We start from the raw sequence: 13,985 nt of genomic DNA on the forward strand, positions 1-13,985 counted from the left end.
GGCTATTTTGTAAAAGCTGCTTGGGAAAGCATTATCCAAGTGAGAATGCAGAACTGTCTGTTTTGCAAAAAGCAAGACACCTCGTGTCACTAAAGACGCCCTCTCCGTAGTGCTACCGTTTAATTCAAGTAGCTCTGATAACGCGCTCTGGGGAAACTTGGGTGAGACACTGCGGAGATGAAGACAATTCGGATTCTTCTATCCCGTAAGTAGCTCACAATTCAGAAGAACTAAACATATGGAAAAGCATTCCAAATTTTGGCCAGCAATTATCTGGAATTTATCTCAGTGAGATGAGATAAAACCATATTATAGTTTGTAAAATTCAGGGGCAAATGTTTTAGTAAGATTAAAGCAAAATAAAAGTGTTCCATAAAGCTTACCAGCAATGTAATGTGATATACTTTGAAAAAAATATAATATATATGATATACTTTGAAAAATAATATAATATGATATACTTTGAATAGTAAAAATAAGAAAAATTGGGCTTCGTAAAGTCTACATGGGTCAGTAAGGTTCATATTTTCTTTTCCACAGTCTTCCATTCTCTTTAGGTAGAGAATGAATTAATTTTCATATATGTATATGAAACATATATATATTTCTGCTCTCTGATGTAGTTTAGAATTTTAGAGGCTCAGAGGGGCTTTGACAGGAGGTAGCTATCGGGTCCCCATGCCGATGGACGGAAAGACTAAGTCAGTGTGACTAACAACTTCCTTCCTGACAACTCCCAGCTATGCAGGAGGCAGAATTATACCCAATTCACTGCAGATATAAAACCAGTGAACTTAAAGGTTTTTCTTCTTTCTTTGTTATGGAGAAAAATACAGGATGACAAATGAGGCTTAATATAATTTGTAATAATGGATATGGAAAATGAAAAGCAGTAGTTGAACATGAATGCCAAAAATGTGAAAAAAAAATTCCTTGGAATGTTCAAATAGTTCTAACTTCTTTTCCTAAAATTACCAAATCTGTAATTAGATCCGATAACCCTAAACTTTTTTTAAAAGTTAAAGGAGCTTCGAGGCTCCTGGGTGATAAGTGTCTCCAGAAACCTACCTTCTATACATTTTTCTTGGCAATCCTCCAGAGTTGCAAATCGATTCTGATTTCCTTCACATCCCCCATACATAAACTCCTCACACTGCTGAGTGTGGATGTTGAAAAAAAATTGCTTAATCATGGCTCTGCATGGGCCGTTATCTGGTTTCAAAGCACAAAATGAATGTAGAAGTTTCAGTGGCGGCAACTCGACATCTACAAGGTAAAAATAAAAGATATGGAACCCTTCATGCGCACAGTGATAATGCATTTTATTTCCTTTTCCATCTGTCCTGATTTTTCTTAAAAAGCACAACAGAAACAACAACACAGGCTGAAGAAACCAGGACAGGCTATTTAAAATTATCAAAAAGGTAAATAACATTTATAAACATACCACATGAAAAATATTCTATCAACAATTAAACTTTAAGAGTAGAATAATTTTCTAGACTAGTGTTAGGAATTTGGTTTAAACGTACACAGTCAACCAGCATGAAAACATGTAGTCATAGTAAGGTCACCACTGTGTTGACATTGCAAGTAAGTAGAAACATCTTTTTAAGTTCAGCAGTTTTTAGGGGTGGACATTAATGGGCAGCTCTTTGATTTGCTCTCCCTAATCCACAACTGTGTCATTTTTTACATACAAACAACTTTTTAAAAGCAGCAGAATACACATGTTCGTGTATACATATACACATACATATATAGTATTATCACACTGTATTAAGCCGTTCCCAAATTATGAAAACGTTGGTGATTAGTATTATAAATACATACATATCATGGTCCCTTCTTTTACTTACCATGGTTAGTTTTTAACAATGTTGAAAAAACTTAATACTGTCTATATTTTAAAATAGAATGAGGCAATTTTTTGATCTTGAGTTAGAATTTTTTTTCCCTCAGTATCCAACCACTTATTTTAGTCACAGAGAAATTTCATATCTTGGGAAAGGACTTGTGTATACAGAAAACTCAATTTAAAATTTTAAGTTTTATAGAGTCTAATAATACTAATATTGGACTAATTTTAAGTAAGTTGCATTTGCTTATCGAATCTATCAGTAAGATAGATACTGAAAATTGTGGTTGGTACTATCAGAATAATAAAAACAAAATAATATTATTTATTTATACTTCTTGAGTATTGTCTATAATATATTTTCTAAGACTTTCAGTATTCACAAGGATCACTTCTGAGGGACAATGAAGCCTTAAAATGACCTAAGCCAATTTGCCCTTTAGAGGGCAGCAGTAAGCTGCTAAAATAAAACTGATGAAGTTTGGGCATCTTCCAAAAGGAGTTTAATACACTATGAATTCACTTCGAAAAAATATGAATGGACGCCATCATTTAAAAATATATGAAACATTTGAAAAGAATTAAATAAAAAAACGAGTTTGTGAATATATAACCGCCTAGAAGGAAATCAATTTTGAATATCCTATAGTTTTAAAACTTCTGTGAATTTTTTGAAAGAGAAAATAAAGATATCATAAAAGTTGGATTAGATAATTTTATTAAATATCTTCTACCCTCCAGCTTTTGTTACCTTAATGATCTACATCGAGTTAATGTCAAGTGTGAGCCACATTTCGGTAGTGTTAGATCTCTTTGTGATAAAATAATTCGAATTTTTTGTTAATTTCTATATGGGTCATAAAATGATAAGTAAGCCCTGAAATCTTAGAAGGGTTAAAAATATAGCTTTCTATACATGTTACTATTATTCATAATTATTCATTTCACAGTAATTTATTTATGAACATGTGAATTTTTTCTCAACCACTCATCCAGCTTTTAAACTTAAAAAAAAAAATCAAAGTTTAATTTATAAAATGCCAAATCATCATTTTGATTTTTTGGATAACTGAACTGACAATTTTTTCAATTGAAATAAATTGAGCTGACAGAAATGATAAAACAGTAAATTTTCAGGTCCCAAATTTGATCAGGTAGAATAACATAAAACAGAGATTTATTATGACACACAGATCTTCATCTACTAAAGACACGGATATTTTGAGCACCAAACACAGTTTTCATGAATTGACTAATTAGCAGGTTTGGCTAATGAGCAGGTTAGCTAATTATTACTAGTCAAACCTTTAACTAATGCTGAATTTTATGCCCCTGCGCACTTGTGCATTTTCAGCTCCCTATGTGGTTAGGTACAAACAAAAAAATGAAATTTGAGTCTTATATCTATGATATTTTAAAATAATTTAATACCAATTACATAGCATCCCTAACGCCAGCCAATCTCTATAACATACATATAAATAGCTTACCAAAATGAGTCAATAATCATTTATTGACATATACAATGTTTTCTCATTTTTTTTCAATTATGTGCCTAATACTTTATGCTGATGAACTTATTAGAGTATGATTGCCTTTAAAATATCTCTCCAGGCGTATCGAAAGTTTCTGGCACCTAATAATGTGGATACTCCAGAATTATAATTGTCCTTAAATGCTCTTGGATGTCCCTGAAATTTTCTTTTAATTATATACACAACTACTTTTCTCTATAGAAATTCATCATATATATATATTATAGCAATTATATACACATTATATATAAAATAGCATTTTAGAGAGTTGGTAAAAATATTTTCCGTAGATAAATATGTGAATATAAATATAAAAGTGATTAATGAAAAAATATGTGCTTTCCATTCATCACTAAAGTTACAATTGTCAGTTTGAAATAAAAAATAACTAAAAGCCTTTTCAGAGTAGTAGTACACTTGCGAACAATTGTAAATCCTGCTTACATTCTCTTTCTTGAAGATTTAGAACGCGGCCCCTGATATCGTGCCTTGTTGAGAGCTGTGAGAAGCAGAAGACTTTGCCTCTAAGACCCTACGGTGCACTTTACTGCGAGCAGACCCCCGCAAGTATCAGTGTGTGGGCACCATGTGTTTTACACTCTACACACGTTTTTATGCGACGGATACAAATCAGACTCCATCAGTTCTATAAATATCTGATCTTAGAATCAGATCGCAGAATCTCAGAAGCCACATATTTAATTTTGAAAAATGAGCTAGGAATAATCACCATCTGGTATTCTCAATGATACGGCTCTGCACAATGACTTCGGAAATCCCTATAGCGCTCCTTAGACAATACGGTGGTCCCGACTCCCACAGCAACGTGACTTCAGATGTTTACAGACCTCAGGCAGGTGCCCGCAGTGTCATTCTCCACCTGTAGAACCCCGGCGGGGCTTTACCCACTCCTGAGTCGCTGTAGATATTTACGAGAACGAGTTTTTATAAATAGTCGCTTATATAAGATTCTTTGTCATTGATAACTCCTCTGGTTCTGACTTTTGATACACCTGCTAGTACTTTTCGAACTTGTACATTTTCTCTATTAAGCCCGGGCCACCGAGGTCAACTGGTTATTGAGGATTGTGCCACCAGGTGGTGGTCGTCCGCCACGGAAGTCAAAGTTGGTGCCCGTTTCTGTCCTTGCCGTAGTCCCACTGGCTCATGTTTCCGCAGTACTGTGCCCCAGACATTTGGCGATTTTATTATTTAGTAATCACACCAACCTTCGAAAGGTATTCTCTCCATTTACAAATTACAAACAGCACCGTGGAAACTGACTGCTCAGTTCACACCACGAGCACTGGAGGCAGAACTGACCCCCACCTCGTGTTAGGCCAGACAGCCCCACGCTCACAGGCAAGAGATCTCGCCAGAGATCTGCATGACCGAGATTCCTCAACGGGCATTTTAGGTCTAGCACAAAAGATTTAATTCTAGAATTGACACTCAGTACATTTTTTCTCAAATTGACCTTATTATAACTGAAAATGTTTCCGCTATGAAAGGTCAGTAATTCTATAGCAACTTCCCAAGTGAAACACTAAAAACTAGAGTTCATTAGTTTATTATCTAATTATTCACCTTTACCATTTGCACTTTAATGTATTTCTTGGATGAATCCCATACTAGAATACTGTTTTAAGCAGTCAGCCTGTGACCCGCCCTGACAGAGCGTCCCTGACAGCGGGGAGAGATGAGGTGAGGTCTCTCCGGTGCGGTGCCGCTCCGCCCAGAAGGGATGGAGTCCGTCTTGGTTTTCATTTCTCACCTTGGATAAATCTCCTGGAAAGTTAACAATCCTGTGTTGATCATGGGTCAGGCTCTGCGCGGTCATGGCAGATAAGATAGCACATTGGGGGGCAGTGGCGCCCCCCGGCATGTAGCCTGTGGACACTGAAGACTTACAAACATTCAAGAAACTCAGGGTGCTCGGAGAGCTCAGCTTGTCTGCCCGGTCAGGGACAGCTTTCCCGAGCCTCCAAACGGAGACTTGAGCAACGTGTTACTGACGAGGATCGGCCTAAGCCCACGTAACTAGAAGACACGTATGGGCCGTGGGATGGGAGTTTAATCTGATGCAGCCACAGGAACAGAATTGTGGGTTTTAGTGTATCATTTTTATAACTGACTTTTTGCATTTTATGTCTCACTGTCCCCTCCTCTGTCCCGGACGTTGGATAGCAGCTCATGATAATACCTGGGGACATGTCATGTCCTTCTCCTGGACCTTGTGTGGAAACCAAGAGCGTTAGGGTCACTTACTATGTAAGAGTCTACATGTTAGGGGCGCCTGGGAGGCTCAGTGGGTTAAGCCGCTGCCTTCGGCTCAGCTCATGATCGCAGGGTCCTGGGATCCAGTCCCGCATCGGGCTTTCTGCTCAGCGGGGAGCCTGCTTCCTCCTCTCTCTCTGCCTGCCTCTCTGCCTACTTGTGATCTCTCTCTGTCAAATAAATAAATAAAATCTTTAAAAAAAAAAAAAAGAGTCTACATGCTGTCTGATCCTTTCACGAAAGATCTGCTTTGTCTGGCAGCGAAGAACACAGCCAGACGCTCTCCGCCGTCCCCGTGCCGGAAAACGTGCCAGGTGCTTCTGTGCAGTTTATGTAACAACCCTACGGACAGTTTCTGCCGCAGGAACTATCAGCTAAGACACTGGGAGTCAGAGCGTTTACGTGACTCATCGAGTTCTGCAAAGCTACCGTGTGGCAAGCCGCACGCCTGATCGTGAACTGTGCGCAAGACACCTGTCTCCCTCCCAGTGCTCCCAGCGAAGCTTCTCTCTCGCTCTAAAGGAATTTTTTAAAAAAAGAGCTTATCGCTAATTTTTTTTATTATCAAAAAGTTGCTTGTAGCTGGTTGGACTGATTAAGAAAAAGCCTACTATTGCCTTGTGAGGGAAGTGATAAAATGTTGCACGTTTTTCTCTAAGAGGATACTGCCCTATTCCAGGAAGTGGCCACCGCTAAAAAAGACGGCATGACCTTGGCACCGTGTGATAAATGGTATCTTCAAAACCACATTGATTCTGATGTGGGATCGTGCTATTTCAAGATTAAAAGCAAAACAAAAGCAAAGAAACCCCAAAACTGGTTCAGACTGTGCAGCCCGTTTCGTGATCTTCATATCTAGCTTTCAGATAAAAAAAGAAAAAGTTTTCTTAGCCAGAAAGTTTTGGTTTGTTCTGAATTTATGGAGAGATTTTAAACTCCAGCTGAATTACGGATGGTTTATTCCAGTTTCTCGGTGGACTGTACCAGCCTAACAACATCAGGAAGCTTCGGGTTACCGGCTTGCGTCTTCTCAGCCTAACTGAGGGACGTCAGATTAGGTGAGTACTGGGGATCCTTTCTCCTCCCATTTTCAGGACCGGTTGTCTGCTTTTTTTCCGTTTTGGGACTTTATTCTCTACATTCCTTCTCTTCTCAGCTTCCAGAATATTAGAAACCTCTTTTGATAAGTGAGACAAATGAAGCATTAGAGCCCAGATTCTCATTTTATAAGACACATTATAGTGTTTACTTTGTTAAATAGTGTCTCATCTTTAGGAAATTTTTATAACAATATTTTATTTCCAATGACAATTTAAGTCTCCCCTGTGAAAGTGTGAGATTCTTGAGAACTTGGTCTGAGTCGCTGCTTCAGTACCTACTGATTTCAAGCACGTAAGATGTAGTTATTTCATCTTTATCAAAGGGAAGTACATTGAACGAAATCCCCCTGGAGAGTGGTTGGATATATGAAATAAGAAAATGTGTGGCAGTGTTCGGTACGTCGCCAACATACCAACAGAGCTGTCACTGCGGTGTGTATTGTCCCACTACTACCAATGACTTGAGATCTCTACCAATAATTTACTAATTTGCCACAAAATGCTAAGAAAGAAATATATAATACTAATCACTATACAATTTTTCTTTGCTCTGTTGCTGATAATATTTTATGTTTAGATACGGAGCTTTATAGGATTAGAACTAACTTGTATTAAGCCAGATCTCCTATGTCCTGTTTGACTAGAGTCTCACACTGGACTTATCTTGGAAGTTGTTATCTTGGGAATAAGGCAAAAAGTGAATGTCTGTAGTTTCCTTCCCTTTCTCACGCTTTTCCCAGCTACAGGATGGCACCAAGGTTGACAGCTGTTTCTATGTACTTTGCTCCTTGCAACTGTCCAGAGATACTTCTGAAAAAAGAAGAAGTCTTCCTTGCTAATGTGACTTTTTTTGGTCTAAGTTGTTTTGTTTTGACAGATTACATGTAAGACATTTCCCAGAAGAATGCCACTTACATAGAAGCTAATTTTCCCACACGATGGAGAAAAACATATTACATTTTGGGATCAAAATTGAGAGCTTTAACTAGCCAAAAATTTTACCTGTAATATCTGTATAATCTTCAGTTTCAAGGACAGCACTAAGAGGAGCAGAGGCACAATCAAGCAGTAGATACACAGACACCCAAAAAATCTGTTCTTTCTTCATTGTATAAATCATCTCTGAAATACAGAACCCAGATATATTTAATTAAAAGTTAATGTCAAATTATCTGTAGACCAGTAGGAATCTGACGCATACCTCCAAATGTAAATTTCTATGACCCTTAACGTGTACTGTCCACAGATTCCATGAGTCCTGTTTAAAGCATGTGTATATAGTATTCGACACTGTAGATGCACCAGTGTGCAGTGCGTACGTCTAATAATACTGAGGCAAGCAGCTCATAGTTCAAACTCGAAAATGCAAATGAAAATAACAACTGATCAACGTGCCTAAGTATCACTAAGACCCATTTTCATGTACAGCTCTATTTGCCACATCTCTCTCACATCTATTCTTTGTCAGTCAGAATTAACTATATTTTAATATTCTGGCATTTTCCTATTATTTCATTAATGCAACTTTCAATTCCTGACTTCTCTTTCCCATGGCTTCAGATCTTTTCTTCAAAAAGAAAGACATTTTCCAAAGTTTTGTCTTTGTTTCCTTTAAAATATATTTGTTTGCATAACCAATTTTCAACCCAGATTTTCTATGAGACAGCAGACAGAACCAGAAAAAAAAAAACGTGTGGCGTGTGGCGTTCCAGCAAGTCCTTTACCCCAGTCTCTCACCCTCGATTTAGGGAGATATCCGATTCCAAAGAGTCTCACAGAAAAGTGACCCTCGTGATAAACCAACACATTTACACTCTGAAGGAAACAGATTTCAGCAGGAATGAGACTTCCTCTTTCAAAATGATTTAGAGACCCACAATAAAGGGTAATGGGAAACCACACTGGAATTTGTTTAGGGTCTTTCTACTCCGGATTCAGAGGCAGAAGGAAGTCTGCTCATACAGCACAGGAAGAGAAAAAGCGGCAGCAGAGGAACATGTCCAGCCACTGATGTTATCGGAGTCAGGAGGGAAAGAGAAATCTTATCAGTAAACCTCACAAGTGCAAGAACAGATGCTCCATCTGAAATAACCCAGAGAATTCTCCATTTACTCCTCGAGTGAATCATAGTGGTAAGATCCACCATTACAGCGTTGCAGCTTTATGCTAAATCGTAAAGTAATGCCGTTTGGGTTTAAGCTTCATTAAAATCACTAGTGAAACGTACAACCTATTTTTTCACAACACTTTGTAAGCGTTAGCATCTATTTGATTTTCTGTCAGTAGCCACGTTATATACCTTCTATGTCACACCTGAACTATTTGAGTCCACAAGTATCTGTGTGTATAGGTAGGTGTGTATACACATACATAAATGACTTTGAAGACTCAATCAGCTACACTTGTAGTCTTTATCTTGTGTTTGAAAATGTAGTTTTCAGGGCACCTGGGTGGCTCAGTGGATAAGCCACTGCCTTCAGCTCAGGTCATGATCCTGGAGTCCTGGGATCGAGTCCCACATCGGGCTTCCCTTGCTCTGCAGGGAGCCTGCTTCTCCCCTCCCTCTGCCTCTCCCCCTGCTTGAGGGCTCTCTCTGTCTCTCTCTCTCTTTCTCTGTGTGTGTGTGTGTCAAATAAATAATCTTAAAAAAAGAAAAAAAGAAAAGAAAATGTAGTTTTCAGAAGGTCTGGGTGACTCAGTCAGTTAAGCATCTGCCTTCCACTCAAGCCGTGATCCCAGGGTCCTGGGATTAGTCCTGAGTCGGGTTCCCCGCTCAGTGAGGACTCTGATTCTCCCTCTCCTTCTGCCCCTCTCTCTGCTCATGTTCTTTATTTTTTTCAAATAAACAAATGAAATCTTAAAACAAAAAAAAAAGAAAGAAAATTTATTTTTCAAGGACTGTTCTGTCTCCATTAGTTTCTTTCAGATATACAACCCCGTTGTATTTTGAGTGCAAAATATGGCCTGAGTTTGTGTCCCATCACTCAGGGAACAGGCTGAAGTTGGGTGCCTACGACCTTGATGAGAAATTGGGGTCTCAAGCCCCCAAGTTACTTTCTTAAAACTAGTGGCCTATAGTGTCGTTTCATTTCAGACTTTCCTTGGTTGCCCGGATCGGAAGCAGATCCAACAGTTCAGACAGTTTGGGTCAGAAGGCCATCGGCTCATTCACACCCGAGAAGGTGGAAAATCCCAGATCGGGAAGGTTTGGTGGGAGGCGAGCGTCGGGCGCTGGGAGCGGCGGGGTTCAGGGTCCGTCCGCGCGGGCGCTCCGCGGAGGACGCTAGTGCCGGGGTTTTGACCTTAGGAGTCTCTCTTCAAAACAGTGTGACGGGGGCGCCTGGGGGACTCAGCGGGTTAAAGCCGCTGCCTTCGGCTCAGGTCATGATCCGGGGTCCTGGGATCGAGCCCCGCATCGGGCTCCCTGCTCAGCGGGGACCTGCTTCCCCCTCTCTCTGCCGACCGTGGTCTCTGAGCCCAGCAGACACACAATCTTCAGGACGGCGTGGCAGCTGCTTTTTACGCACTAGGGCCCAACAGCTTTGAGCAGCGCCGAAGCTTTCCAGGCGGAGGCAGCGCCGGCTCAGTCCCGGGCCAGCGTGCGGGGCCCAAAGCCGTCGGGGACCGGCCGTGTGCGCGGGCGGCGGCCTTTCTGCGGGGAGGAGGGGCCCGCGCGGACCCTGCACCCCGGAGCATGGACGTGAGGCTTCCGGACGCCGACCAGGGCGGTTCGCCTCCCGGGGAGAGGGAGCGCGTCGGGCCGAGCAAACCCCAAGCCCCGCGCGTGCGCTGCGGCCGACCCCGAGCCCCGGTTCCCGGCGCGGGACCGCCCGGAGCGCGGGAGAAACCGCAGCCGCGGGGCTCGGCGGGGGGGGCGGCGCGGGGCTCAGCGGGGGGGCGGCGCGGGGCTCGGCGGGGGGGGGGGCGGCGGGCGCGGGGCTCGGCGGGGGGGGCGGCGCAGGGCTCAGCGGGGGGCGGCGCGGGGCTCGGCGGGGGGGGCGGCGGGCGCGGGGCTCGGCGGGGGGGTGGCGGCGGGCGCGGGGCTCGGCGGGGGGCGGCGCGGGGGGCGGCGCGGGGGGCGGCGCGGGGCTCGGCGGGGGGGCGGCGCGGGGCTCCACACGAAGTCGCGGCTACACCGGCCGCGCCGAGCCACGCGGCGGAACCGGTCCCTTCAGTCGCGCCCCCGCGCCCGCCGCAGCCGCCCCCGGCCGGTCCGGAGAAGGACGCGCGGTGCCGACATCTCGGGGTCAGGGACGAACCATCATCTCGGAAGGAAGCGGACGCTGGGAAGAGGCCGGCCGGGCCCCGGGGCGGGAGGCGGCGGCGCCGGCGGGGGAAGCGCGTCCCGGGGCCTCGCGGACCGGCTCGGGCTCGTCCACACCCGCAGGGCGGAGCCGGGGCGCGGCGGGTCGCGAGCGCACGTGCAGCTGGAGAAGCTGGAGACGACGCGTCGCAAGTGCCTGCGGCGTCACAGAAATGCCCGCCTCGGGCCAGGGGAGACCGGGGTCTCCGGAGGTCACGGGCCGCCGGCGGACACGCACGTGCACAGATTAAGTCCCACGAAGAAACGCAGGTCGGCGCGTGCGGAGACGGTGGCGGGAATCCGCGGAGGCGGACGTCGGGGAACCTGAAAACCGACCCTGACAGGCCCCGCGGCCGAAGCTCCGCCGCCGCCCGGACCACCGGGGTCCCCAGGGTCTCACGGAATCCTGCCCCGGGTCTGGTGGCCTCGGAGCAGGTCCTTCCCAGAGAATTAGGTCTCAGTAAGGTTCGTGGTCCTGTGAAAGGACCCCAACACCCCCATCCCTTCCTCCGCGCGAGGACGCTGCGAGCAGGTGCGGGCCGGGAGCAGGTGCGGGCCGCGAGCCGGTGCGGGCCGGGAGCAGGTGCGGGCCGCGAGCCGGTGCGGGCCGGGAGCAGGTGCGGGCCGGGAGCAGGTGCGGGCCGGGAGCAGGTGCGGGCCGCGAGCAGGTGCGGGCCGGGAGCAGGTGCGGGCCGGGAGCCGGTGCGGGCCGCGAGCAGGTGCGGGCCGGGAGCCGGTGCGGGCCGCGAGCAGGTGCGGGCCGCGAGCAGGTGCGGGCCGCGAGCAGGTGCGGGCCGGGAGCCGGGAGAGCGCCCGGACTCGGGCTAAGCCCTTTTAATTTCCAGTTCAGTATCAGAAGTGACTGAAGCAAGAACACCTTGCGTGACTGCGCTGCGCTAGCGACTAACTGGGCGTAATGTTACATTAGACACTAAGAGAGTTTAGGAAACCTAGAGGAAGCCTTGACCCTTAGGAATTTACATGTAGCCAACTGACTAAATAAAAATGCAATGTTAAATGCCTAGATAAACGGTCAAGGATCTTTGTATATGCCAGGCACATAGCAGTAGGAAATGAACACAAGTTAAATTATTTCACTTGAATAAAAATAGTATTCATTTTGGGGGCAACAAACTAAAAATCCTAGACTTACCTCTGCCAGCAACCTGTTAAATAACCTTTGGAAATAAATAAATAAATAAATATATATATATATATATATATATTCATTCTTTTTTTTTAATGATTTTATTTATTTGACAGAGAGTGAGAGAGCATAGCAAGGGGAGCAGGCAGAGGGAGAGGGAAGCAGGCTCTCGGCTGAGCAGGGAGCCTTACTCCCGGCTTGATCCCAGGACCCCGAAATCATGACCTGAGCTGAAGGCAGACGCTTAACTGACTGAGCCACCCAGGCGCTCCATATTTTTTAACCTGATTTATAAAACACATGACTTTGGCTACATTGTACTTACGTTCCATTCAAGTTCTAAAAATGTACGCATTTTAATTAACATATTTTATAGACTCCACAGAATAATTTATAGTTATGTTGTAGAACTTACGTTTTCCATTCACTTTAATGCTAATCTGCAGCGTCAATTTTATCCTTTCAGGTCAAGATGTGTTCTCAGAATTTAAGTTCAGCAAGATGTTATTAGCTGTTATAAAAAAAAAGTGTTCATAGGTTAATACATATTTAAGTCTGAATTTAAAAACCTTATATAGGCTTCTCAAACGTAGGATGTTTATAGGATCCTTACTATAGTATTGTGAAGTTGTATCTTCTATGGGAAAGTATAGTCGATGTATTTCCAAACTTATATGACAAGGGGCTATTTTCTCATAAAATATTTTTGGAAAATTCCTTGACAAATAATGTTACATTTAAGGAGAAGTCAGTAGATTATCTGATCTAGAAAAATATTAAAAAGCATGGTGTGATCTGTGCTTTAATAAAATCCAGCATGGATAGCAGGACGTTGAGAGGGGAAAATTTAAGTGGAACTGGCCGCTGGAAAGTCGCAGAGGCTCAGACTGAAACTATGAATGGGAACCGTCAGTGAAGCTACAGCGCCAAGGGCAGGTCTGAGAGACGTTCTGAGTTGAGTATTGCGGAAACTGAGTAACTGAGTAAATACAGGATAGGAAGGACAAAGAATTCAAGTATATCCTGGGTGATTTACTGTGCTGGGCACACAAATAGGTAAATTAACATAAGTATTGATTGGCGTGCCTAGTAGGGATGAATTCAGTCTGGAGAGAGTGTGTTCTAAGTGGACCTGTATAAGGGCAGTTAAAGACGTCGGACGGGAGCTGGGAAGTGTTTCGCTGAATCACCATCACTGCGAGGCAGGGTCATTTCACCAAGGGAAACGGTGCCAGTAGGTCATTCCCAGCTCCCCCTTCAACTTTATTTCCTACCCGCTTGGCTCTATGGATGCTGCCTAATAATCTCCTGGCTTCAAAGAAACTGCTTATTTTTAAACAAACCATACTCATTCGAGGTGTTCTACACTGAAACTCCTGTTTCTTGCGACAGGAATGCTGTCCTCCAAGACCCTGGAACAGCAGACTCCTCCTTGAGGAGCCTTTCCAGAGACTTTCTCCCCCAGAAGATTTTCTTCGAGCACCAGATTAAAAAGTAAACACCATGGGTTCCTTATCATTTTCTACCCCAGTAACCTGGTTTTTCTTTTTTAAGTTTCTTTGCCTTTTCAGTACTAAACTGTAGAAGTTCTTTATCTGTTATAGATATAAATTCCGTGCCAAATGAAAATATATATATTTTATCTTGGTTTATGTCTTATCTCTTCTTTTTCATATACGGGTCTTGATGAGCACAAGTTTTTATTTTTAGTAAATTCGATTTTTAAAAATAAATCGTTCAGTAGCTATTAGTTTATCTACAAGTT

General features: G+C 43.7%; 1 protein-coding gene across 3 annotated transcripts in view; it reads right to left on the reverse strand.

Moving 5' to 3' along the window:
• TFPI (tissue factor pathway inhibitor) overlaps positions 1-13,985 on the reverse strand; it is a 61,162-nt gene that overhangs the window by 29,075 nt on the left and 18,102 nt on the right. For all 3 annotated transcript variants that reach the window (XM_044241122.1, XM_044241123.1, XM_044241124.1), the window contains exons 2-4: positions 12,636-12,731; positions 7,773-7,892; positions 1,069-1,266 (exon numbers count right to left, since the gene is read on the reverse strand). In XM_044241122.1, coding sequence (XP_044097057.1) covers positions 1,069-1,266; positions 7,773-7,890 — 316 coding nt within the window. In that variant the 5' untranslated portion in view covers positions 7,891-7,892; positions 12,636-12,731. The remainder of the gene's footprint in view (positions 1-1,068; positions 1,267-7,772; positions 7,893-12,635; positions 12,732-13,985) is intronic.

Source organism: Neovison vison, chromosome 3, assembly GCF_020171115.1.
Source record: "Neovison vison isolate M4711 chromosome 3, ASM_NN_V1, whole genome shotgun sequence".
Classification (NCBI taxonomy): domain Eukaryota; kingdom Metazoa; phylum Chordata; class Mammalia; order Carnivora; family Mustelidae; genus Neogale; species Neogale vison.